At 42.8% G+C, this 25,489-nt stretch overlaps 1 protein-coding gene across 3 annotated transcripts in view; it reads left to right on the forward strand.

Annotated features, from left to right (window-relative positions):
- The window catches only part of GTPBP3 (GTP binding protein 3, mitochondrial), a 107,716-nt gene extending 84,770 nt beyond the window's left edge, over nucleotides 1-22,946 (forward strand). For 2 of the 3 annotated variants that reach the window (XM_040320510.1, XM_040320500.1), the window contains exons 8-10: nucleotides 13,037-13,202; nucleotides 19,984-20,274; nucleotides 22,430-22,946. In XM_040320510.1, the coding sequence (XP_040176444.1) occupies nucleotides 13,037-13,202; nucleotides 19,984-20,274; nucleotides 22,430-22,661 (689 nt within the window). In that variant the 3' untranslated portion in view covers nucleotides 22,662-22,946. The remainder of the gene's footprint in view (nucleotides 1-13,036; nucleotides 13,203-19,983; nucleotides 20,275-22,429) is intronic. The other variant, XM_040320517.1, reaches the window with a different exon arrangement.
- The last annotated feature ends 2,543 nt before the right edge of the window (nucleotides 22,947-25,489 follow it).

Below are 25,489 nucleotides of genomic sequence, written 5' to 3' on the forward strand. Positions count from 1 at the left end.
ACTGATCAAACCTATAGCACACCATAACATTTCACAGAGATTAAAGCAGAAGTTTAGGTATGGCAATCTTTACATAATTATATTGGGCCAGCTTAGACGATGTAAGTATATTCATGCCATACCTGTGGGATCCCTGTGGAAGCTGGAAATTACTGTAATAGGCACTGCTGCAAGTGTGATTGCATTACCTCTGGGTCCTGTGCTGAGCAGCTGCCCTGCTGTTTAATGAACACAGGAGGTTGCCATCTTGGCACAGGTGCCATTCAGCGAATACCTTGCATTTTCTCAATGAATGCACAGTGTTATCTGATTAGATGAGGTGGAAATTGTGACGTCACCACCCTCTCTCCACCTTGTCCAATCAAAAGTACACTTTATATTTGTAGCGCTACCCCCTCAGGAGCTGCTGGTTAGATTGGGACGGCATGTTATGTTACCTCTTTAATGTGTCTAGGGATGATGCTGATGATGATGATGCAATAATGGAATGTCCAAACAGCAGGGTGTCGTTTTCTGTGCTTTTATTTCTCGCCCAACATGGCGTACCTGGACAGGCCTCTCACACCAACCTGGCAGCCAGGGTATCACTCGGAATCTCTGAGAAGGAACAAGTCTCTGCCACCGACTTGGCTCTAATGGAATTAGAATTTGGAGTGGAACCTCTGCCACAGGCCCTCTACTCAGGAACTTAGATAATAGAGCGAATCCTCTCAGCGAATATAATGTTGCCTGAATCTCCCTCAGGTAGACTTCTTGATTTTGGGGTCACCGACTGACAAGTTGCAGCATACAACTTCTCAGTGTCCGGATCCCCAGATCCCCAATGGATCGTCCAAGCCCTATTGGATCACCTGCCTCCGGGCACACCTCAGACCGACTCCCCACCGAACAGCACAACTTGCTTGGGACCTCCTTCATAGAATGTAGGGACCCAGTAAGTCACTGGGGCCCCTTTTCAGCTTCAGTTGCTCCGAGCCATGAGGGCCCAGAACTGGGAACTACACGTAGCACGTGCGCCCCGGCCTGGTAGGCCATTTTTCCGGGGCCCATGATGAGCGCACACCCTAAAGGTGGGTGCCGCACCCGGAACCAGGAACGGGCGAAAACGAACCCCACAAAATGGCGTCTGCCTAAGAAATACCCTCCCCCAGCATGCCCTGCGAGGGAAACACTCCTCTGATTGGCTGCTGGAGAAAGGCACCTCTGCCTGACCCCCTCTGGCGCCACCTGCTATCCAAAGATGGAAATGTATCTTTGGAACACAGAATGAACCCACAGGACAGCCCAGCCTGGCAGAAACCCAATTTAACCAAATCAACAAGTGTTCTCTCAATGGCACCTTTGCCAAATGAGCAACTTCCTGCGTTCATTATGCAGCAGGACAGCAGCTCGGTATAGAACCTAAAAGCCAATAGAGATCACTGTAGTAGAGGTACAGGGATTTTCTAGCTTCCTCAGGGATCCCACAGGTATCAGATGCCTGATGCCGAAAAGCTCATGAAGCACTAACTAATCTAGTGGAATGCACTTTGACAGTGAAAGGTAGAACCCTGTCAAGTCTATAAGCTAAAAAAGGATAAAGAAGAGGACGACAGAAAACCAGAGTCAGACATGCCTAAATGGCTGAACACCAAATCCACTTGGAGATAGTGGGCTAGATTCAGAAAGATCAGTGGATCTTTCTGCTGGCGTAACGTATCTCAGATACGTTACGCCGCCGTAACTTTGGGCGCAAGTTCCGTATGCAGAAAGAACTTGCGCCCTTAGTTACGGTGGCGTAACCTATGTGTGGCGGTGTAAGCCCGCCTCATTCAAATGGGGATGTTGGGGGCGTGTTTTATTTAAATATCACTTGACCCCGTGTATTTGACGCTTTTTTGTGAACGGCGCATGCGTCCGTGAAAAAATCCCAGTGCGCATGCTCGAAATTGGTATCGACGTGAACGTAACTTACGCAAATCCCTATTCGCGAACGACTTACGCAAACGACGTAAAATTTTCAAAACTCGGTGCGGGAACGACAGCCATACTTGACATAGGATACGCCGCATATACCCCTCATATAGCAGGGGTAACTTTACGCCGGAAAAAGCCTAACGCAAACGATGTAAAAAAAATGCGCCGGGCGGACGTTGGTTTCTGAATCGTCGTAATGACCTAATTTGCATATTCTACGCGGAAGTCTAGGGAAGCGCCCCTAGCGGTCAGCGTAAATATACAGCCTAAGATACGACGGTGTAAGACACTTACACCAGTCGGATCTTGGGGAAATCTATGTGTAACTGATTCTATGAATCGGGCGCATAGATACGACGGCCCGCACTCAAATATACGATGGCGTATCAGGAGATACGCCGTCGTATCTCCTATTTGAATCCAGCCCAGTGAAATGAGAAACAGGTTGTTCCCTACTGGGACCCTCAAGAATGACAAAAAGAGTGAATGTAACTGTTCACTACGGCTTTTTTTTGACAAACATTAACAGCATGTACCATATTAAGAGAGTACAGGGAAATCTCCTTGTGATGTCAAAGACAGGAAGAAAAAAAAGGGACCTTATGGCTTTAGACAACCTTATCTCTGTGTAGCACAAAAAAGGTTCTTTACAGGTTAAGGCTGACAACTTTCTTTACAGGTTAAAACTGCCAACTCGCCTCAAAGAGGTGAAAGAAATGGGGAAAGAAACCTTCTGATTAAAAGCAGACAGGAGAAAATCACTGGGAGGTTCAGAGGGTGGTTTCCGGTTAACCGATAGAACTAGCCTAAGATCCTGTTGAGTCGTTGGGGAACATACGGGAGGCACAATGTGTCCGACACCCAGTAAAAAGTCTTTCAGTAAGGAGTGAGAGGCAAGCAGCCTTTGAAAAAGAAATGCCAAGGTCCTTGATGGCACACAAGGCCAAATGTTGAAACCGACCAGACTGGGGAAAAGACAGAATTAATCCCACGCAGCAGTTCCTGGGATGCCAATTCCTTGCTTTTAAACGTGAGAAATACACTTTCCAGCACAATCATAAACTATGCGAGCAGTTGATTTCCTTACTTTAATAGGAATAACTGAATCAAGTATGCCCCTATCCATTGATACCTGGTTCATTAAAACCATGGACCTGGAAGCCGGGGGGTAAATCGTTACTTGAAACAAAAGGTCAGGGCAAGATGGATAGTTTGCCAGGTATCTGATGAGGTCTGAGTACTAAACGTGCAGGGGTCTATTCGAGCGATGATAATCACTGGTATTCCTTCCATCTTGTTCCTGCTAAGCATGCAAGGAAGGAGTTTCAGAGAAGAAAAGCATAGGTCAAGTTGAACTGATCCCACAAAGTCACCAGAGCATCCATTGTGAAGGCTAGAATTTTATAAACGAATGCAACCTTATAATTGTAAGGGGGCTTTGCTGAGACGATCCAGGATGAATGCAGTGCTTTCTGTCAGTGTGCTTCTCTGAGGGTAGCTTGACCCCCAAATAATCCAATAATGTTGAAAGAACATAATATAAAAAAACATATAGGGAAGTGGGGGGAGCACTTCTAATGCTGCGTACAAACCATCGGAATTTCCGACAACAAATGTTCGATGGGAGCTTGTTGTCGGAAATTCCGACCATGTGTAGGCTCAATCGGAAAAATTTGAGAGCTGGTTCCTAAACTGTGGCCCAAACCCCATGACTTCCAAGACTTTGAACATGTACAGCAAATCAGTGGCGTCAAACGCTTTTTCAAAATCTATGGACACTACTATTCTAGTCTTGTCATTTAGTGGCTGGATTTGTAGGTGGGTAAACGGTCTCTGGAGATTCGTGTCGGTTGACTTACCCGGCATAAAACCCGTTTGATCAATATTAACTATGGAAGGGATAACATTAGCTAGTCTAAGTGCCAATACCTTGGTTAAGATCTTTAAATCCATGTTTAACAGAGCTATGGGTCGGTAGGCGGCACCTTCCGCCAGGTCCTTTCTTGGTTTTAATAAAAGAACCATATAGGCCTCCACCATGGAGTCCGGTAAGGTGTCACGTTCATGGCAATACTCAGAAAAGCTCAATGCTTTCTTACAATTATTTAGGCATCGCATCGTAGGAATACGAAAACCTTCTGATTTTGAACAGATCTGCTTAAAAAGAGAGCCACTTAGACACTCACTTTCAGTTATCTATGCTCTGTTGATAGATTTAGAAGCCCCTCAGGATCTGGGTTTTCTGCAGGCATGGGAAAGGGACCTGGGTATTACCTTCACGGAGATACAGAAAAAAAAGATACTGTTATTTGCACACAAAGCATCTATGGCAACGAAATATCAGGAAGGAGGGTACAAAATTTTGACTAGGTGGTATAGAACTCCGGCAGTATTGAATAAAATATATCCGCAAGTGACCAATCAATGCTGGCGTTGTCAGAATGCGGAGGGTACCATTCTCCATATTTTTTGGGAATGTCCCAGATTGAAAGAATTTTGGACAATGGTGTCAGAAACGGTCTTAGAAATTACAGATACAGATTTGGGAGATAATCCATCAGTTTATCTACTTCATGATATCCCGTTATCTAACGAAAAATATAAAAACTCTCTTATAAGGCACTTGATTACTGCAGCAAAAGCATGTATCCCGGCCCTTTGGAAAAGTATGACAGCTCCAACCAAAATACAATGGATGGGGAGAATAGCAGACATTCAGCAAATGGAAAGTTTAACTATGATAATGAGAGAACAAGAAGAGAAATATCGGGAGGTATGGGCGCCATATATTAAATATAGGGAACAAAGCCTGTAGATGGATATGCGGGGGATGGGGGGGAAAGCGGTGAGCCCGATGTCCAAAAGAATGTTAATGCTGTTTTTTTTTTTTTTTTTTGGGTTTATGTATTATATTTATGTTTTTGTGTTTGTGATAGTATGTTTGATTAATTTAGGTAGACCGGATGCGGAGGTTACTGGGATAATACCCCAGTTAAAGCGGGAGTTCACCCATTTAAAAAAAAAAAAAAAATCTCCCCTTAGCTTCCTGCTCGTTCGGTCTAGGGGAATCGGCTATTTATATTAAAATAGGTGCAGTACTTACCCGTTTTCGAGCTGTATCTTCTTCCGTCGCTTCCGGGTATGGGTCTTCGGGAGCGGGCGTTCCTTCTTGAGTGACAGCCTTCCGAGAGGCTTCCGACGGTCGCATCCATCGCGTCACTCGTAGCCGAAAGAAGCCGAACGTCGGTGCGGCTCTATACTGCGCCTGCGCACCGACGTTCGGCTTCTTTCGGAAAATCGTGACGCGATGGATGCGACCGTCGGAAGCCTCTCGGAAACCTGTCAATCAAGAAGGACCGCCCATTCCCGAAGCCCATACCCGGAAGCGACGGAGAGGATGCGTCTCGTAAACGGGTAAGTACTGCACCTATTTTAAAATAAATTGCCGATTCCCCTAGTAATAACGAGCAGGAAGCGAAGGGGGAAAAGTGCCCTCTAAGGGTGAACCCCCGCTTTAAGAAAAAGATATTGCACTGGGGCGGTATAATATGATAGTATCAGAAGTATGAGACAAACAAAGAGTAGGACGAACATAAAATATGCCATGTTAAGAATAGTGTAAATGAGCCAAGGGGAGAAGGAATCGATGGGCAATGTTGAAGGATGAGCTATTATATAGGTATTGGTGAATTTTGAATGTACACAAATGTATTGATGTATAATATGAGTGCAATGAGGAAAATAAAGAATTTATAAAAAAAAAAAAAAAAAAAAGAAAAGCAAATTAATCCTAGGGGCCATGAGCTCAACATTAGCCTTATAAAAATCTGCGGGGAGGCCATCCGGGCCAGGGGCCTTATTTGGAGGGAAGGCAAAGATCGCCTGTTGGATTTATTTAACCGTAATTTTAGCATCTATTATATTGAAGTCATTATCCGATAGCTTCGGAAGTGGCAGGTCTCTTAGTTAAGAGTCCAATGTATGATGCTAATAGGATGAGATGGGGGAGTAGAGAGAAGAAAAAAAATGAACAAACTCCTGCATGATAAGTAAAGGGTCGCTGACCAAGTAGCCCCCCCCCCCCCCCGGTCCCTGATAACCGGAATGTTGGTGGTCGGGTGAAAGTCAGCGACCAACATTGCCAAAAGCTTCGCTTTCTTATTAGAAGAAAAATAAATCGCGCTAACCCCCTAACCATGTGGTATGGATATTAATTAAAGAAATTCAATCACCAAAATTATAAATACCAAAACCAGGCTAGTAATAAACTAATATGTGACAATATAATAACATATAGTAATAATAAAAAACTAATATGTCCGATGTTATAGATGCATCAGTTACCGTGTTTGCAAACAGTCTCATGCCATCTAATAGAATTTTAATTATATTGGTGACCAATAAATAAAAAATATAATTAAAAAAAGAAAAACCTAAAAACTAAATGATATAGACCATAAGTGCTTGAATAATTAAACAATCGATGATGAACACCAGTGCTCAGTGCAGAAATCCAAAGACTGATAAATTAGCGTGTCCAAAAAATGTGATGAATCCTCCAATCCAGTAGAAATTGCTCCTTACCAACTTGCCATGATCCCTTATGACAGAGGATCACTAAAAGCATGTAATCGAAATTCTCACTCCAACCAGGCAGCTCAAACAAATCCAATCCCCTCTTTGCCCCCGACACAAAGGTCAGAGTGTGAGAAAGAGGGTTGTGGTCAGTCCGCCCCCCAGCCAAGTATTTGACATCCGTTGCAAATGGCAGTAGAAGATAATTTCCAAAGGCTATATCTATTTTGGCCGAGGACCTGTGTGCCATCGATACATGGGAGAAGCATCTATCAGTTGGATGCTTCCAGCGCCATAATTCCTTAAGACCCACCACAGACACCCAGCCATTTAAATCAGAAGATCCCCTCCCTGTTCAGATTGGAGGCCCCTAACATTCCAAGACACAATCTTAATGTCATCAGCCATCCCTATTATGTCTGTCGATCATAACCCAGCAGAGAAGTTGTATCAGAGGCTTGTCCCTAGCACAATGCTGTATCCTGGCCTAGGCCAACAAGGCCCAGGCCTACGGCAGCACTTTGCAGGGGGACAGCACAAAAAGAGTCCCCAACGGCTTGCGCTACACTATTAGTGTAGCGCCAGTCTTATGGGGCGGAGTGGGCTAAGGTGCAAATTAGTCTAGCGCCCCCATAAAGGAGCCACACTACTTTCGGTATGCGGACGGCTGACATTCCGCAACTGTGGGGGGTTGGGTGATGGTGCTGCTTCTAATTTTGACTGTCTTATCATCCTGGACCACTGTGCTATATGTTTTTTGCTGCACCACTGGCATGAATATATCTTCCTTAGTCCTCTCCATAAAATTATCAGAAGTTTGTGCTTAAAGTAGAACTATAGGCAACACTTCATTTTGGATAGAGTAAAGGAGGGTTATAGCCCCTGTCAGTTTATTTTTTACCGGTCCTGTCCCATTGCAGAGATTTCCCTTCACTTCCTGCCCCATAGCCAAACAGGAAGTGAGAGGAAATCTATGCAAATTAAGGAAATCCATTGCCCCCCTTCCCGTGCCCTCAGAACTAGTGTCCCCACTTCAAAACTTCAGGGCGTGTCTTAAACAGAAAGGGATGTGGCCTTGACAGGAAGAGGTGGATCATATTTAAATTAGGGAATGTACGAGTTTAGTCAGGCCTAGGGCAGCACAATACCTAAATACACTACTGCCCTAGCAAGAACATTATACATCCTAACCTCTAGGAAAACAGTGTGCACACTGAGTACATTTGATTGAGCTGTGACTCGAAGAAATCCCTCCCCTGCTATTATACCAGAAACAAAATAACCCAGCCCGGTATGTAGCGTACAATATTAGAAGCTATTAATGCAGCAATATAATTTTCCATACTTTGTACCGTGTTTCCCCGAAAGTAAGACCTACCCCAATTTTCCAGGAGGGCTGCACTACAAGCCCTGCACCGAACATAAGCTCTGGTTTAGGGTGGATGTGGGCTGCTGGAGTCCTCTCTTTTGCTGCTGGAGTCCTCCTCTTCTCCAAGCTGTCAGCGGAGATTTCAGCCCACCCTTCTGTAAGGCTCAGAGCGAGTAGGAGAGCTCAGGCGGGTCACCAAAGCACTAAGCCGCGCTCAGCTCATCCAGGCTGCTCTCTTCTTCTGCCAGCTGTCATCGGGGGATCTTGGGGCCCCCTCCCTCTGCAGTGTTTGTGCCAGGGAAGACTGGTCAGGTGGGTCACAGAAGCGCCGAGCGGCACTGTGGGAAGGTATCTGACATGGTTGGTGGGGATTCTGGCAGTTTGCAAGCACTTTTACGCTGTACACATCGGGGGTAAAATTGCAAGCCCTACCCCGAAAATAATGTTTTTGTTTGCAAAAATTATTATAAGACCCGGGCTTATTTTCAGGGAAACGCAGTAGAAATTACATTTTTTGTGAAATTAAACATTCAAAATCAGCTTCAATTTTCAGTCTATATTAAGCTTCCTTCCCTTAGAAAGTTTTCCATTGTGTAAATATGTATGCTTAAGTTTAGGATGTGACCCTTTTACAACTATTGAGTATGACTAATGGGTTCAAGCACTCAGCTTTATTTTGCAGGTGAGGAAGACAAAAGCGTTAGGACAATGGGTCAGTTAAAAGTAACTGGGCAGTACGAAGGAGAAGTGATTAATAGGGAAAAAATCCTGTTTGTGTTCGGTCTATGAAATGCATATTTATTTGTTGACTTGTGTTGTGCAGTACTTTTGCAATTCTCTATTATAAAACACACATACAGTGCCTTGCGAAAGTATTCGGCTCCCTTGAACTTTGCGACCTTTTGCCACATTTCAGGCTTCAAACATAAAGATAAAAAACTGTAATTTTTTTGGAAGAATCAACAACAAGTGGGACACAATCATGAAGTGGAATGAAATTTATTGGTTATTTCAAACATTTTTAACAAATAAAAAACTGAAAAATTGGGTGTGCAAAATTATTCAGCCCCCTTAAGTTAATACTTTGTAGCGCCACCTTTTGCTGCGATTACAGCTGTAAGTCGCTTGGGGTATGTCTCTATCAGTTTTGCACATCGAGAGACTGAAATTTTTTACCATTCCTCCTTGCAAAACAGCTCAAGCTCAGTGAGGTTGGATGGAGAGCGTTTGTGAACAGCAGTTTTCTGTTCTTTCCACAGATTCTCGATTGGATTCAGGTCTGGACTTTTACTTGGCCATTCTAACACCCGGATATGTTTATTTGTGAACCATTCTATTGTGGATTTTGCTTTATGTTTTGGATCATTGTCTTGTTGGAAGACAAATCTCCGTCCCAGTCTCAGGTCTTTTGCAGACTCCATCAGGTTTTCTTCCAGAATGGTCCTGTATTTGGCTCCATCCATCTTCCCATCAATTTTAACCATCTTCCCTGTCCCTGCTGAAGAAAAGCAGGCCCAAACCATGATGCTGCCACCACCATGTTTGACAGTGGGGATGGTGTGTTCAGGGTGATGAGCGGTGTTGCTTTTACGTCAAACATAACGTTTTGCATTGTTGTCAAAAAGTTCGATTTTGGTTTCATCTGACCAGCGCACCTTCTTCAACGTGTTTGGTGTGTCTCCCAGGTGGCTTGTGGCAAACTTTAAATGACATGGATATCTTTAATAAATGGCTTTATTCTTGCCACTCTTCCATAAAGACCAGATTTGTGCAGTATACGACTGATTGTTGTCCTATGGATAGAGTCTCCCACTTCAGCTGTAGATCTCTGCAGTTCATCCAGAGTGATCTTGGCTGCATCTCTGATCAGTCTTCTCCTTGTATGAGCTTAAAGTTTAGAGGGACGGCCAGGTCTTCGTAGATTTGCAGTGGTCTGATACTCCTTCCATTTTCAATATTATCGCTTGCACAGTGCTCCTTGGGATGTTTAAAGCTTGGGAAATCTTTTTGTATCCAAATCCGGCTTTAAACTTCTCCACAACAGTATCTCGGACCTGCCTGGTGTGTTCCTTGTTCTTCATGATGCTCTCTGCGCTTTAAACGGACCTCTGAGACTATCACAGTGCAGGTGCATTTATAAGGAGACTTGATTACACACAGGTGGATTCTATTTATCATCATTAGTCATTTAGGTCAACATTGGATCATTCAGAGATCCTCACTGAACTTCTGGAGAGTTTGCTGCACTGAAAGTAAAGGGGCTGAATAATTTTGCACGCCAAATTTTTCAGTTTTTTTATTTGTTAAAAAAGTTTGAAATATCCAATAAATTTCGTTCCACTTCATGATTGTGTCCCACTTGTTGTTGATTCTTCAAAAAAAATTACAGTTTTATATCTTTATGTTTGAAGCCTAAAATGTGGCAAAAGGTCGCAAAGTTCAAGGGGGCCGAATACTTTCGCAAGGCACTGTATTAGTAGGTACATATACGATATATTCATTAATACACTGATAAGCATACTTAGCTAAGTATGATACTGATTAGTGTGAATATTTTATCAAGCATCCTCATCAGGGCACTTTGTAATCTCCTACTAATATACAGTGCCTTGAAAAAGTATTCATAGCTCTTGAAAGTTTCCATATATTGTTTTACGTTACAACAACATCAAACATACATGTATTTTATTGGGATTTTATGTGATAGACCAACACAAAGTGGGACATAATTGTGAAGTGGAAGGAAAATAATAAATGTTTTTTAATTTTTTTCACAAATAAATATGTGAAAAGTGTGGTGTGCATTTCTATTCACCCAATACTTTGTAGAACCTCCTTTCTCTGCAATTACAGCTGCAAGTCTTTTTTGCGATGTCTCTACCAGCTTTGCACATCTAGAGAGTGAAATTCTTGCCCATTCTTCTTTGCAAAATAGCTCAAGCTCTGTCAGATTGGATGGAGAGTGACTTGCCACAGATTCTCAATTGGATTTAGGTCTGGACTTTGACTGGGCCATCCTAACACATGAATATTCTTTTATTTAAAGTATTTCATTGTCGATCTGGCTGTATGTTTAGGGTTGTTGTCCTGCTGGAAGGTGAACCTCCACCCCAGTCTTGAGTCTTTACAGACCGAGACTGTAACAGGTTTTCTTCTAAGATTGCCTTGTATTTAGCTCCATCTATCTTCCTATAAACTCTGACCACTTCCCTGCTGAAGAAAAGCATCCCAAAACGTGATGTAGTCAAATCATTAAAACGTATAAAAAAAAAAATATATATATATAAGCAGAAAACCACATGTAAGATATATACACAATAAAATCATATAGGTTGCGCTAATCAATGAAAAGTTGAAATGAAGAAAAATAGTCCAAGTGATATGATGTGTTGAATCCTGATAACACTCTACACTGTCCACCACTATAGTGATTATAAACATGACAGTGCCTCCACCAATCAGAAGAAAAGCTTGCTTACCAGCTCCAATTGATCCCTCGTGACAAGGGATCAAATGCACTTGTGGCTTTAACCCAGCCTAGGCCTTTCTCCTGATGGTCTTCCTATGCAGGCTCACCATATGCCACCAAATCAGATAAGATTTCTCCAAAAAAAACGAAGTGCTCCACATAGTGTAAAGTTCTTTTACCGTTTTTTATTATAAAAGATTGCACTTATAGCTGCCGCTAGTATCGAGAGCCTTTTGTTTAAAGTGTGCAGCCAGTGCACAAACAAAGCTGTCTTTCTAGAGCACACGTGAGATTGGTGACGTCAGCGTGTTGCTCTGACCTATGCATTTCGTCATAGTTGACGTCGTCCAAGGGCATGGGCGGCGCACTGGGTTACCACACTTTATGCAACGTACCGAGAACCAAGCCTCGGTCTGAACGAATGCAAATCAAACAAAATTCAGATAGCCAACATCGATCTGATCCTCGGTCAGCCACATTAAGACACATGCCAAGCCTCAATTTGAAAACTTGTGCCCAATAACACCTACATAAGGTCATCAGACATCTAACATATGTTTGGGTACAGAGTCGCACGGCCGTGCAATTGTCAGTTAAAGTGACGCAGTGCGGTATCGAAAAAAAAATTGGCCTGGTCATTAACCCCCCTGGCGGTGTTCCCGAGTCTGACTCGGGGTTAGATTTCTGTGCTGCGATCGGTAACCCCGAGTCAGACTCGGGCTTGCCTCGCAAGATCCACAGGCATGGTTTACTTACCTTGTCCCTGGATCCAGCGATGCCACCGCGCTGTGTGAGCGAGCGGGACCTCGCTCGATTCACACAGCGTCCTCCTGTGCCGCCGATCTCAGTTCCCTGCGACGTTACGACGCACGGGAGCGGAGAACGGCGCCAAATTCAAAAAAGTAAACAAACACTATACATACAGTATACTGTAATCTTATAGATTACAGTACTGTATGTAAGAATTACACCCCCCCCCTTGTCCCTAGTGGTCTGCCCAGTGCCCTACATGTACTTTTATATAATAAAAACCTTTCTTTCTCCCTGCAAACTGTAGATTGTCTATAGCAACCAAAAGTGTCTTTTATGTCAAAAATGGTTTTAGAGCAGCTAGAAAACAGCGATAATAAATTATAATCACTTGCAGAATTGTGCGATAGCGATTTGTGGGGAAATTCGTCATAGAAAAATAAAAGTAATGACAGCGACAATTCTGCAACTGAGCAAATTTCAGTGATTTTGAGTTGATTACATTATTGAATAATTTTTATTAGAATTATATTATTATTTGTTATAATTATTTATAGTTATTTATTAGATTATAATTTATAATTTTGTTTTTTAAAAAAATTCATACCCGGGATGCCTACTAGACTCCTGTTTGGACAGATTTAGGTGAGTTATTCCTAAGAATTACAGGCCTACAATATAAAACACCAAATTTCCTCGCAAATAATGGTACCGCTTTCAGCACCTTTTTTCTGAAAGAATCATACCGCTAGGGAGGTTAAGGGGGCAAATCTTTTCGGGGCTGAAGTGGTTAATTGTCCTGGAAAAATTGTATAGTTGAACTTGCTATTGTGTTTGGCTGGTTTCTGCAATGTTTTCTTTCAAGAAATTAAATGTAGAAGCAGTAAAAAAAAATGTTTTGTTTTTATTTATATCAGGCCAAAAGCCAACAGCCATTGTTTCTTCCATTCCTGGCACCACCCGAGATGTATTGGAGACCACACTGAACATTGGAGGTTATCCCATTATTATGAGTGATACTGCAGGATTGCGAGATTCTGAAGACCCAATAGAGCAAGAAGGAGTCAGACGTGCCAAGGCAAGGTGAATACATTCATTTCTAGGTTGTGACCCATGCAGAACTGAAAGTGAGTTGCAGAACATAATTACCATGTGATCACGAAAGAAGACACTAGAAGACTCCCTGTTGCAATTTTTTTAGATGATTAGCTCCACATTCTGTTAGCAGCTAAACTGAAAACAGAACTCTGGAAATCTTGCTACTTGCGTCAATTCATGTAGCTAATTGGAGACATTAATAACCAATATAACTGTAGCATATGGCTACATCATCCTTTCTATACTATAGCACACAACTAAGTGATGCCTACATAAAGACTGGTTGGGAGGACCAGTTGTCCTCCCTGTCTTTGTTTTTGGTACCTACTTCTAATTAATACTTCAATGTATTGCACTTCAGCACCATAGTACCAATGGTACAACCAATCCATATGAACTGAATTGTGCATTCTGTTTGTTTTGCAATGCTGTGTACAACCTCAAAGTGTCTAATGGAAAACCGCAATGTTTTTCGATACTGCATCTCTGATGGCCTCAGATGTACCTCTAATTGATGACTTATGCCTTGTACACACAATCGGAATTTCCGTTCAAGCTGTTTTGCATACACGCTGTCGCACCAAATTCCGACCGTCAAGAACGCGGTGACGTACAACACTACAACGACCCAAGAAAAATGAAGTTCAATGCTTCCTAACATGCGTTGACTTGATTCTAAGCATGCATGTTTTTTTCTCCGTGGGAGTTCCATACAGATAAACGGAATTTCTGAAAAAAAGAGAACATGCTCTCTTTCTAAGTCAGTCGGAATTTCCGAAGGAAAAATTCAGATGGTGCATACACACACACACTTTTTTCATCTGAAATTCCGATCATGTGTACGCGGCATTAGAGTATATAATCTTGACAAAAATTGTAGACATCGCATTTTGCTGCTGAAATATTGTGAACTTTGAGGTCCGTACGCATACCTTGTTTTCTTTTTCAATTAAAAATGTAATGCATTAAAATTAGGGATGTCCCGATACTAGTATCTGTATCGATACCGAGCATTTCCCCGAGTACTTGTACTCAGGGAAATGCTCCGATGCTTCACCCGATACCTGGGCAGTCAGGGTGCTGTCCCCCTCTGTCCTCCGTGCTGTCCCCCTCTGTCCTCCGTGCTGTCCCCCTCTGTCCTCCGTGCTGTCCCCCTCTGTCCTCCGTGCTGTCCCCCTCCGTGCTCCGTGCTATCCCCCTCCGTGCTCCGTGCTGTCCCCCTCCGTGCTCCGTGCTGTCCCCCTCCGTGCTCCGTGCTGTCCCCCTCCGTGCTCTGTGCTGTCCCCTCCGTGCTCCGTGCTGTCCCCTCCGTGCTCCGTGCTGTCCTTCTCTGTGCTCCGTGCTGTCCCCCTCCGTGCTCCGTGCTGTCCCCCTCCGTGCCCCGTGCTGTCCCCTCCGTGCTCCATGCTGTCCCCTCTGTGCTGTCCCCTCCATCCTCCATGCTGTCCTTCTCTGTACTCCGTGCTGTCCCCCTCCGTGCTCCGTGCTGTCCCCCTTCTTGCTCCGTGCTCTCCCCCCTCCGTGCTGCTCTCCCCCCTCCGTGCTGCTCTCCCCCCTCAATCTGTCAGGATGGAGAGCGGAGGTAGGAGCCGGCTCCTACCTTTTGAGAATGAACAGAGTCAATGATCACTGACTCTGTCCATCCACATAACTGAGCATCGTAACTGTGTTTACGATGCTTCAGTTTATGAATGGAGAGGAGCTTCTCTCCATTCATTTTAGCTGAGGCTGCAGAGAAAGGGACTGGGGAATCTGTGTCCTTAGTCCCTTTCTCTGTCTTAAAGGGGAGATGTCAGGGGTCTGTTAAGACCCCTGATATCTCACCAAAGACCCCCCAACAGGGCTGATAAAAAAGAAAAAAGAAATTGCAATAAATAAAAAAAATGCATTTTAAAAAAAATAATAAAAATCTAAATAAAAAAAACAACACACTGACAATCCACCCCCCCCCCCCAAAAAAAAAGAAGAAAGCACTGTAAAAAATAAATAGACAATTGTAAAAAATAAAATTAAAATACTGCCACTGTCACATGACATTAAAAAAAATGTATCGTTAATCGGTATCGGCGAGTACTTAAAAAAAAGAATTGGTACTTGTACTCGGTCTCAAAAAAGTGGTATCGGGACAGCCCTAATTATAATAAATGATTAGCTCTGCATACGCTTTAAAGAATTTGGGAAGTGCCAATACAAATGCAATGAAAGTCATGCTACATCATTCAAAACAACCTGATTTTATATTCTTTTTTCCCACAATGCAAGTTTTCTCGCTGTTGGCACCATGTTAAGTCTTCCTATGTCACATGGCAGGGATTTCAGGGCTGACCGACACATGTGCAAGTGTATAGAGCCCAGCGCATTAATGGCAACAACATCGTCACCGCAATGCATGTCCATTCTTCAGCATCCCAAATGCCAGTAATGTGGAGAGAACAATGCATGCACATATCAGTGATACATAAGGTTTATTTCAGAAATTAAGTAAAAAGAGCACATAGGATTGTCTGGTAATTGACTCACGCCAGTGGCATAATTTCCTTCAGCTATAAATCCGGTTTAGTGCATAAAAAGGAAATGAAAATTAGATCTTGTATAAGCACAGTCATTTCTTGAAACCGGGTGGATTGATGAGAATTAAAGGGGCGGAAAGGAAAAAATAAATGAGATAAAGGAGTGATCCCAGTCCTATCAAAGCTCATTTATATTTGTGAAGAATAATGCCTAGAACAATTGAGATCGTAATAATATTAAATACTATTGTGTTCCCAAATCAACCTGTATCCGAATTGAGGATCAGAAATTAATAAGCAATGCTTCCAGTTGGTCTATCAGAGGGGATTTAAGCATTCTGAAGACCATATCAATTCTATGCAGAAAGCCATATCTTCCTTTGTGTTTCTAAACAGCCTTTCCTGAAAGAAATAAAATCTCGGGAATTGACTTTATATTGGTCTGCTTCTAAATAGCGCTCTGTGCAAATGTCAAATGTGGAAGGTGTAGAATGCTTCCAAAAAGATGGAATACAAATATATACCCTTTACCTCTCCCTTATTGATTAACAAAATCCTGTGCTCTTTTTTTCTTTTAGTAAAGGAGACAGTACATTTCCTGAAATTTTTTGGGGAATATCACTACAGCAAACAGCGCCGAACTGTGCTTCACCCTGTTTTGTTTGCCAAAAAGTCAACTACTGCTGAAAAAAAAGTTCCTGCTATGTGCTCGACAGAGGAAAAGATTCTGGACAGATTGAGACAGCTGCATCCTTTGTGTGCATTAGCAGATTGGGATTTCTGACAATTTAGCATAGGAGGACCTCAAGTCTCCCTTGTAGGAATGTAGCACCATACTAATCTCTAGCAAGGCAACATTATTATTATAATTTAGTACCCTGCATTGGCCATACAGATTCGTTTGGCACACAGAGCACTGTTGGTGGTCAGTGACTTTAAGATATAGAGCAGTAACTTTGTCATGTATGCTGTTGACTATTATCTTAACCACTTCACCTCCTGAAGGTTTACCCCCCCCCCCTTCCTGACCAGGCCATTTTTGCGATACAGCACTGCGTTAATTTAACTGACAATTAGGCGGTCGGGCGACACTGTACCCAAATAAATTTGATATCCTTTTTGTACCCACAAATAGACCTTTTCTTTTGGTGGTATTTTATTACCTCTGCAGTTTTATTTTTTTGCACTATAAACAAAAAAAAGGCAGACGATTTAGAAAAAATTAAATACATTTTTTTACTTTTTGCTCTAAAACCTATCCAATGAAATAAAAAATATATATAATTTCTTCACATTATGTAGGCCAATATGTATTCTGCTAGCGGTTTAATGTATAAAAAAAATCCCCAAAACTTCATATTGACTGGTTTGCGCAAAAGTTTACAAACCATGGGACATTTTTATTTATTTATCTTTTATATATATTCTGTTTTACTAGTAATGGCAGCGATCAGTGACTTAGTGAGACTGCGATAATACAGCAGACAAATCGGACACCTAACTGACACTTTTGACACTTTTTTGGGGACCAGTGACATTATTATATTGATCAGTGATAAAAATATGCAATGTCACTGTACTAATGACACTAGCAGGGAAGGGGTTAACATCAAGGGTGCTCAAAGGGTTAACTGTGGGCCTAGCTAATGTTTCAGTGCAGTGGGGGAGGTGCTTTTACTAGTGGAAGGCATGGATTGGTGTCCCTACCTTATAGAAACACAGGATCCATGCCTTATGAACTGACAGAATGATAATCTGCCTTGTTTACATAGGCAGACTGGCATTCTATCAGTGTAACCAACGATCAGCGAGTGTCAGCGGAGATCAGGTTTGCGCACTCAACCCCAAAACACGGAATTGCAGAATCGTGTATGTATGTGTGTGTGTGTGTGTGTGTGTGTATGTGTGTATATATATATATATATATATATATATATACATACACACACGTGATTCTGCGCATTGCAGCAGTCCTGTAGCAGTAAATCTGCTATAGGGCGGTCAGGAAGTGGTTAAGCACTAAAATATCAGTCGGTCTACTAAGCCACTGTTGTCTTTGATTAAAAAAAAAACGATCTATTTAATTGCTGAGGTTTTATAATATACACGTTGTGTTGTGCTTAGTGTTGTGATTAAAAATCTTAGTATTTTAAAGAGGGAGACCAACATGCCAAGGCAAAGTAAATAGATTTGTCTCCAGGTTATTTCTCATAAAACTAAGTGCCAGTTCACACAGGGGCAACACGACTTACAGCGTGACTTTGCAAGTCGTTTTGGAGGCAATTTCAACGCGTCTTTGAGCAACTTAAAGTTGCCTCCAGGACAGGCAACTTTGGCTGTGGCCAATCACAGAATAATCAGCTCTGTGGGAGGGAGGTTGTTGCCTGGGTAAACATGGGGAGTACCTGGGCAAATTATTGTCTTTTTTCCTGTAAAGTCGCTTCAATATAGATGGAGATCCGACTTAGGAGGAGACTTCCATTGAAATCTATGGGTACAAGTCGCCTAGAAGTCGCCATTGAAGTAGTACAGGAAGCTTTTCTGAAGTCGGAGTGACTTCAGTAGTGTACATTAGGACGGCTCTCATTCACTTCTTCACTTCTATGGCATTTCTTATGTCCAGCGACTTGGGGCCTTACAAGTCGGATCCCAAGTCGCTGTAGTGTGAACTGCCACTAAAAGTGAATCGCAGCATATATTTACAAGAAGACACTGTGATTGTCAAACAATGATTTGCTTTGCATAAACATTAAAGTGTCATTGTAACTGTGGTACTACAGCGCTACTACTTACTAATTCAAAGGAAAAAATAAACAACAAATAACTAAATAATACAGCTGCGAACACAAAGGTGTACAAAACCAAACGTGATAAATGAAGAAAATGGGTGCTGCGCTAGTATTAACTTATTCCTATTCGTACAATAGTGCATATGAGATCCCCAATAAATTCAAAAATTAGGGGCATCAAGGGTGCAAATAAACATTAAAACATAATGAATATATATGAGAGGATGAAATAGTGAAGTGCTAGGTGCCAAACAAACAGTCCCGTTTGAAATCAGCATAAAACCTCCATGGAAAAACACACAGCAACCTGAACAATCACTGAAGGGAAAAAAAAGGGAGAGACAAGCAATCCTGTAAAAAAATCCTGTAATAGACAGTTCAGTGTATGGAAACTTCACCCCCCTAGATCTCCTTTTCCTTCAGGGCAATGCCGCTCATAATGGGAGAAAAAGAAAACAAATATGGTGCAAATAACGTTTGAGAAAGATGAAATTAATATTGCAATACAGCGATTGCACTCACGATACACTTAGATCAAACAGGCTCAGCTGTAGAGTCAAACGTCGCTCAGTGCTTTGCGATCTCCTCAATGGGACGGATCTCCCGTCGATCGCATCACTTAGGCTCCTCCCCCACGTGAATAAGTCACGTGTCCAGTGACGATACCCGTGGGGGAGGAGCCTAAGTGACGCGATCAACGGGAGATCCGTCCCATTGAGGAGATCGCAAAGCACTGAGCGGCGTTTGACTCTACAGCTGAGCCTGTTTGATCTAAGTGTATCGTGAGTGCAATCGCTGTATTGCAATATTCATTTCATCTTTCTCAAACGTTATTTGCACCATATTTGTTTTCTTTTTCTCCCATTATGAGCGGCATTGACCTGAAGGAAAAGGAGATCTAGGGGGGTGAAGTTTCCATACACTGAACTGTCTATTACAGGATTTTTTTACAGGATTGCTTGTCTCTCCCTTTTTTTTCCCTTCAGTGATTGTTCAGGTTGCTGTGTGTTTTTCCATGGAGGTTTTATGCTGATTTCAAACGGGACTGTTTGTTTGGCACCTAGCACTTCACTATTTCATCCTCTCATATATATATTTATTATGTTTTAATGTTTATTTGCACCCTTGATTCCCCTAATTTTTTAATTTATTGGGGATCTCATATGCACTATTGTACGAATAGGAATAAGTTAATACTAGCGCAGCACCCATTTTCTTCATTAAAGTGTCATTAAACTTGCATCATAAACAACTATCAATAACCGAGAATGTTCAGAATTATCCTAAATTGTTAAGTACACGCTGTATTTGCCCATCGATACAAACTCAAACACTGCCAAAATAGGCCCTTAGAGAATGGAAAGTGAATTCTGTGACATGTAGTAATTAAATAATAGGCTATAGTGCAATGACATATGACTTGGCAGATTGATATAAAATACTATGTTCCTTTTGTTTCTTTCTAAGGGTCACTGAAGCAGACATTCTTGTAGCTGTAGTTGATGTGAGCAATAGTTCCCTCTCTCAAGACTTCATTTTGGCCCATCTGCATAGCATGTGCTTCAGCGTACAGGAGGATGGTCCAAGGAATGTCATTGTAGTACTGAACAAGATGGATTTGCTGAGCCAAGACAATTTGTCTACTGTGCAGGAGCTATGCCAACAACATGGCCTGCCACCAATATGTCTGTTGTCCTGCCATACAGATGAAGGGATTGGTGACTTCTTAAGCATCCTCAGACAGACTTTAGAAACCATGTAAGCAAATTATGAAGCCTAATTATACAGTTTTTGGTGCACTTATGTGTAGAAAGAGACTAGGACAGACAATGTTTATGTGCTTTTTCTTTCTTTATTTTTTACCAGATCGCACATATAAATTCAGATATTTAAAGTGGAGCTCTGGGTAAAAGGGGAAGTTCTTCTTTAAGCACTCCTCCCCCACCCCCTTCTATGCCAAATTTGGCGTTTCATCTTTTTTTTGGGGAGGGGGGCAGGCAGGTATCTCGTTTTGACAGGTACCCGCTCCCACTTCCATTCAGATTGCCTAGACTTGAGCAAAGAGTAGGGTAAGTATTTGTACTTATTCCAGTCCCCCTGGACAAATTAATAATTTAATCTATTTTTGGGGGTAGGGTGGCACAGCATGGTTACATTTACAACAGCTTTTTGTTGAGATATAAGCCTGTTACAGGGTGACATTGCTCTGTCTCTATCTTCCATGGAGAGTACAAGTGGCATACCAACTGATCTGGTCTGGTGTTGTCACCATTAGGAATCTTCGCTAAGGAATACCATACAGCCATCACTAGTGTACATGCATGTAGACAGTAAGTGCTTTTAAAGTGGCTGCAGGAAATCAACATTAAGGTGAAAATACTTCTGTCACTGACCAGCCCCCCGGCCCCCCTGTTTTACTCACCTGAGTCCTGTAATTTCCACGCCGGAGACATGCTCTTCCCATCTGCCCCTTATCTCGGCTCTTGATTGGATAAGTTGATAACAGCGAAGCCATTGGCTCCCGCTGCTGTCAATCAAATCCAATCACGCGAGTCCGGCATTATGCGTCTATGGACACAAATGCTGGACTCAGGAGTGCACCTGCAAGGTATCCACCCGAGAGAGCGCTTCTCCTAGGGCAGTGGTTCTCAACCTGGGGGTCGGGACCCCCTCGGGGGTCAAATGATGATTTGCCAGGGGTCACCAGATCCTGGGCTGTTCCTGAAGCCCACACTGCTCTCCCAGCCTTCTTGCGGCTGCTCAGCAGGGCTGTCTCTGGAGCCAGTGGCCACCCAACTTGGCTGTTCCTGGAGCACACACCCGCTCACTCAGCCTCTTCGCAGCCACCCATTCAGTTCACAGCATGGTTGGGGGGCAGAGACTAGAGGTCCGCTGATTGGTGAGGATTGTGAGGTGGGAGGGGCTGGAGGAGACCCCATCTCCTGATTTCAGCATAGGTGTCACTGCTACGAGACACCACAAAGTCAGAGACACACTGGGTAACACTACCTGTGATTATAGTTGCCATTAAAAGTCCCCACTACAGTTCTCAGATCAGCAGATGACCTTGATCAAGAGCACCTAAGTTGGCTGATCAGAACTCCCCCCAGCATTGCCACTCATCCCATTCCTCCTCCACCAAGGAGTTAGAGAAGGATTTAAAATAGAGAATACATGGAAGGGAGAGGAAAAGAGTGGGAGGAGGAAAGAAAAAGGGAGAGAAAAAATAAGAGAAAAAACAAGAAAGACGGCTAGAGAGAGGGATGGGGGAAAAACAAGAAATTAGGATAGCGAGAGATAAAAGAGAACGAAAGGAGAACAAAGAGAAAGAATGGTACATCCTAAAATGTACCATAAGGGGTTTTAATACTGTATGATTGGAGGGGACTCAGGGAGTGCTAAATTTCTGTGGGTTAAGGGCGCAAATTACTTGTCTTGCCTTGGGTGATGAAAAGCCACGCTACAAAAATAATTTTACTGTTAGGGGTCCCCACAACTTGGGAAATTTTATCAAGGGGTCACAGCTCTAAAAAGGTTGAGAACCACTGTCCTAGGGGGTTATACGATGCAGGGAGGAGCTATCAGCGCCGCTGAGGGACCCCAGAAGTCGAGGATCGGGGCCACTCTGTGCAAAACGAACTGCACAGTGGAGGCAAGTATGACATGTTTGTTGTTCAAAAAATAAAATAAAAACTAAGCCTTACAATCACTTTAAGGGACTGCTCTGTGCAATAAAGTTGCACAGAGCAGACAAGTATAACATCTTTTTTTATTCTAGCAAAAACAAACCGAGCCTTTAATACCATTTTAAGTAAGAATAATGGCCATAGCTTTTGCTACACATTACTTCTATATAAATGCAACAATGTAATACCCTACCTCTCTGTATTTATTGTTTTCTGTTTCCTTTCAGCTATGGTGACCCTCTTCAGGGAGCTCCAACAATAACTCAGACTCGTCACAGGTTTCATCTCACTGAATGCCTAGATGCACTGAGACGCTATGATGTCCATCGGCAACAAGATTTGGTTTTGGTTGCTGAGGAACTGCGTATTGCCCACAGACAGCTCGGCACTATCACAGGAAGGGTAGGGGCAGAAGAAATTCTGGATATTATATTTTCGGATTTCTGCATTGGAAAGTAACTACCCACTTTATTTGTGTCACATTGACATATGCTATATCCTTTCAAATTTAACTTTTTTGGGACCACCAGAATACATCATCTACTAATGTGTTCTGAAGCAAGCTGCTTTTGCTTACCTTTACCTTAATGGATTCGTTTGTATGTATATTGTATGGCTTCATGTATATTTTTAGTCATCTATTGAACAATTTGACAATTGCTACTTGGAATACAAAAAGCATAACTAGTTACAACATTTCATGCAGTTACTTTAATGTGATTAAAATGTTTTTTTATAATTGCATCTTTTCTTTATTTTTTTTTAACAAATTACAATACATACAAAAAAGAAAAAAGGGAACATGAACAAATACAAATAAAAACAGCATACATATTTAAAAATACATAAATTCCCTCCCCTCAAGGGCATCCTCTGATTATGTCTCTTACTTCCCCTTTCCTCTCTTCCCCTCTCCCCCCGATCAACCCCCCTACAAAAGGGTTTTTTTTTTTTCAAGGGCACTGATTTATTCCAGCTTAATTTGGTAACCTGGTCATAAGGAACAGCACATAAAGAGCACGGGGATATTAGGGGGGGGGGGGGGGGCATTGAGGGAGGGTAGTGTGGGTAGGGCGGCTAGGAAGGGGAGACTATTAGACTTTTCCTTTTTACTAACTGATTAACAAATATAGACCTACCAAGAGGGAGTATACGGATGTCTGGTTTGGAACCATCAATGAGGTAGACATTCACTGACCTTAATTATTTTTATTTATTACTATTATATGGACGAGAGAAAGAATTGGTATGAAAGAATTGATCAAGGGGATCTTAGTTTAAAGTTTAAAGACTAAACATAAGGCGTAAAAGACGAACTTAGGGGAAGGGGGCACTTGGGGTGGGGGGGCATTATAAGGGGATACAACTTTTTGTCCCCTTGTTCTTTATTTACTTTTTTTTTTGGCAGACATCACAAAGCAAAGTTTGTGATGGTGATTACTATAGGAGATACCAGAGGTGGCAGCTTTATTTTTTCTTGATCGGGGGGGCTTCCCCCTTTCTCCCTCCCCTTTTTTTTTTTTCCCTTCTCCCCTGCCTCCTCCCTTATCTGGGAGGAAGGTTATAATTTCTGGGGGGATTAAATTTCCCAATATTATTAGGAGTGGATGGAAGGAGCTGGATAGGGGGACGAGGAGGATTCCTCACCGGGGTGTGCGCAAGTAATCTTCCCCTGTTAGGCCAACACTCATAGGGTGTAGGGGGTTGAGAGTGTTCAAAGCTTTGGCTTGGTGGTGTCCCTGAGGGGGGGGGGGAGGTATATGATCTTCCTCCTTCCACTCGGCGATATCAGTTTAGAATAGGGGGTTTGGTCTTATTTTATTTCTTTTGTTGTGTTTTTTTTGGGAGGGGGGTGGGGTTTTTGTGTGTTGTCTCCCCCGCGGATCCTACAGTTGTGCTCCGATCTGACCCCGTTGGTTCTGGAATATTGAGGGACCCCTTGCGGTACTCTACTGGTCTCAGAGATGGACCCACTGGTATCAATTAATGCTAAGGGTCTAAACATACCCGAAAAAAGGAGGATCTTAGTGCAGGACCTGAAGAGAAGGGGATGTAACATTGCTTTGGTACAAGAGACCCATTTTAGGACGGGGGGGCCTTCCTTTCTGGCAGGCAGACCCTTCCCGTTGGCATATCATGCGACGAATCCAGAGGCTAGAAAGGGGGGAGTGTCCATCTTAATTTCAAATAATACCCCATGGTCACTGACAGAGTCTTTGGTTGACCCTGGGGGTCAATACTTGGCCCTGAAATGGACCATAGGTGGTACGATGACAACCCTTGCCACTTTTTATTCCCCTAATACATACCAAGATCGCTTCCTGAGAAGATTTCTAGATAAACTGGCAGATTTCCAGGAAGGACAGTTGATAATGGGAGGAGATCTAAATATGCCACTGGATCCAAAGTTGGACACTTCTTCTGGTGGATCATCAGTGGCGGGGGGAACCCGGAAGAGAATTCAGCAGATGTTGCAACGGGCGAGGTTAATAGATATATGGAGACTGATGCACCCAGGGGAACAAGACTACTCCTTTTATTCCATTCCGCATAAAAGCTATTCGCGTATAGACTATTTTTTTATTCCACATAATCAATTACATTCTGTAAAGGAGGTCGTAATCGGAGAGATCACGTGGACAGATCATGCCCCAATCCTTCTAAAATATGCTCTAGGGGACTCGCGGCCCCCGGGCATGGGCCCTGGAGATTGAATGAAAGTCTATTGCAGGAGGAGGCTGTACTAGAAGAGGTACGGAAGGAATTAAAATGGTACTTTGAGGCTAATGTGACCCCAAATTGTAATCTGGGAGTGGTGTGGGAGGCCCACAAGGCGGTGATAAGGGGGGTCCTGATGAAGCACGGGGCGAGGATAAAGAGAGAGAGGGAGACAAAGGTAACAACCCTTATCACAGAAATTGCAAATCTGGAGACAAAACATAAACAGAACCCTGACCCTGTGCTGGAACGGGATTTACGGGCGGCACGTAGACAAATTACAGAATTACTCTCAAAGAGGGCCAAATGGGCAATACAAAATGGTAGAAGACAGAATTACGAATGTGGCAATAAAAGTGGGAAACAACTGGCCAGTGCGCTAAAGGAACAACAGACCAAAACATATATCCCGATGATTCAGGGTATAGAGGGGGAGAAAATTGTGTTGCCTAGAGAGATAGCAGGGAGATTTGGGGATTTTTACGGTTCCCTATATAATCTACAAACAAGCTCTCAAGACCAGGCGGAAATAGGTAATTACATAGCAACCTCAGGCACCCCTAGCTTAA

The sequence above is a fragment of the Rana temporaria genome, chromosome 1 (assembly GCF_905171775.1).
Source record: "Rana temporaria chromosome 1, aRanTem1.1, whole genome shotgun sequence".
Classification (NCBI taxonomy): Eukaryota; Metazoa; Chordata; class Amphibia; order Anura; family Ranidae; genus Rana; species Rana temporaria.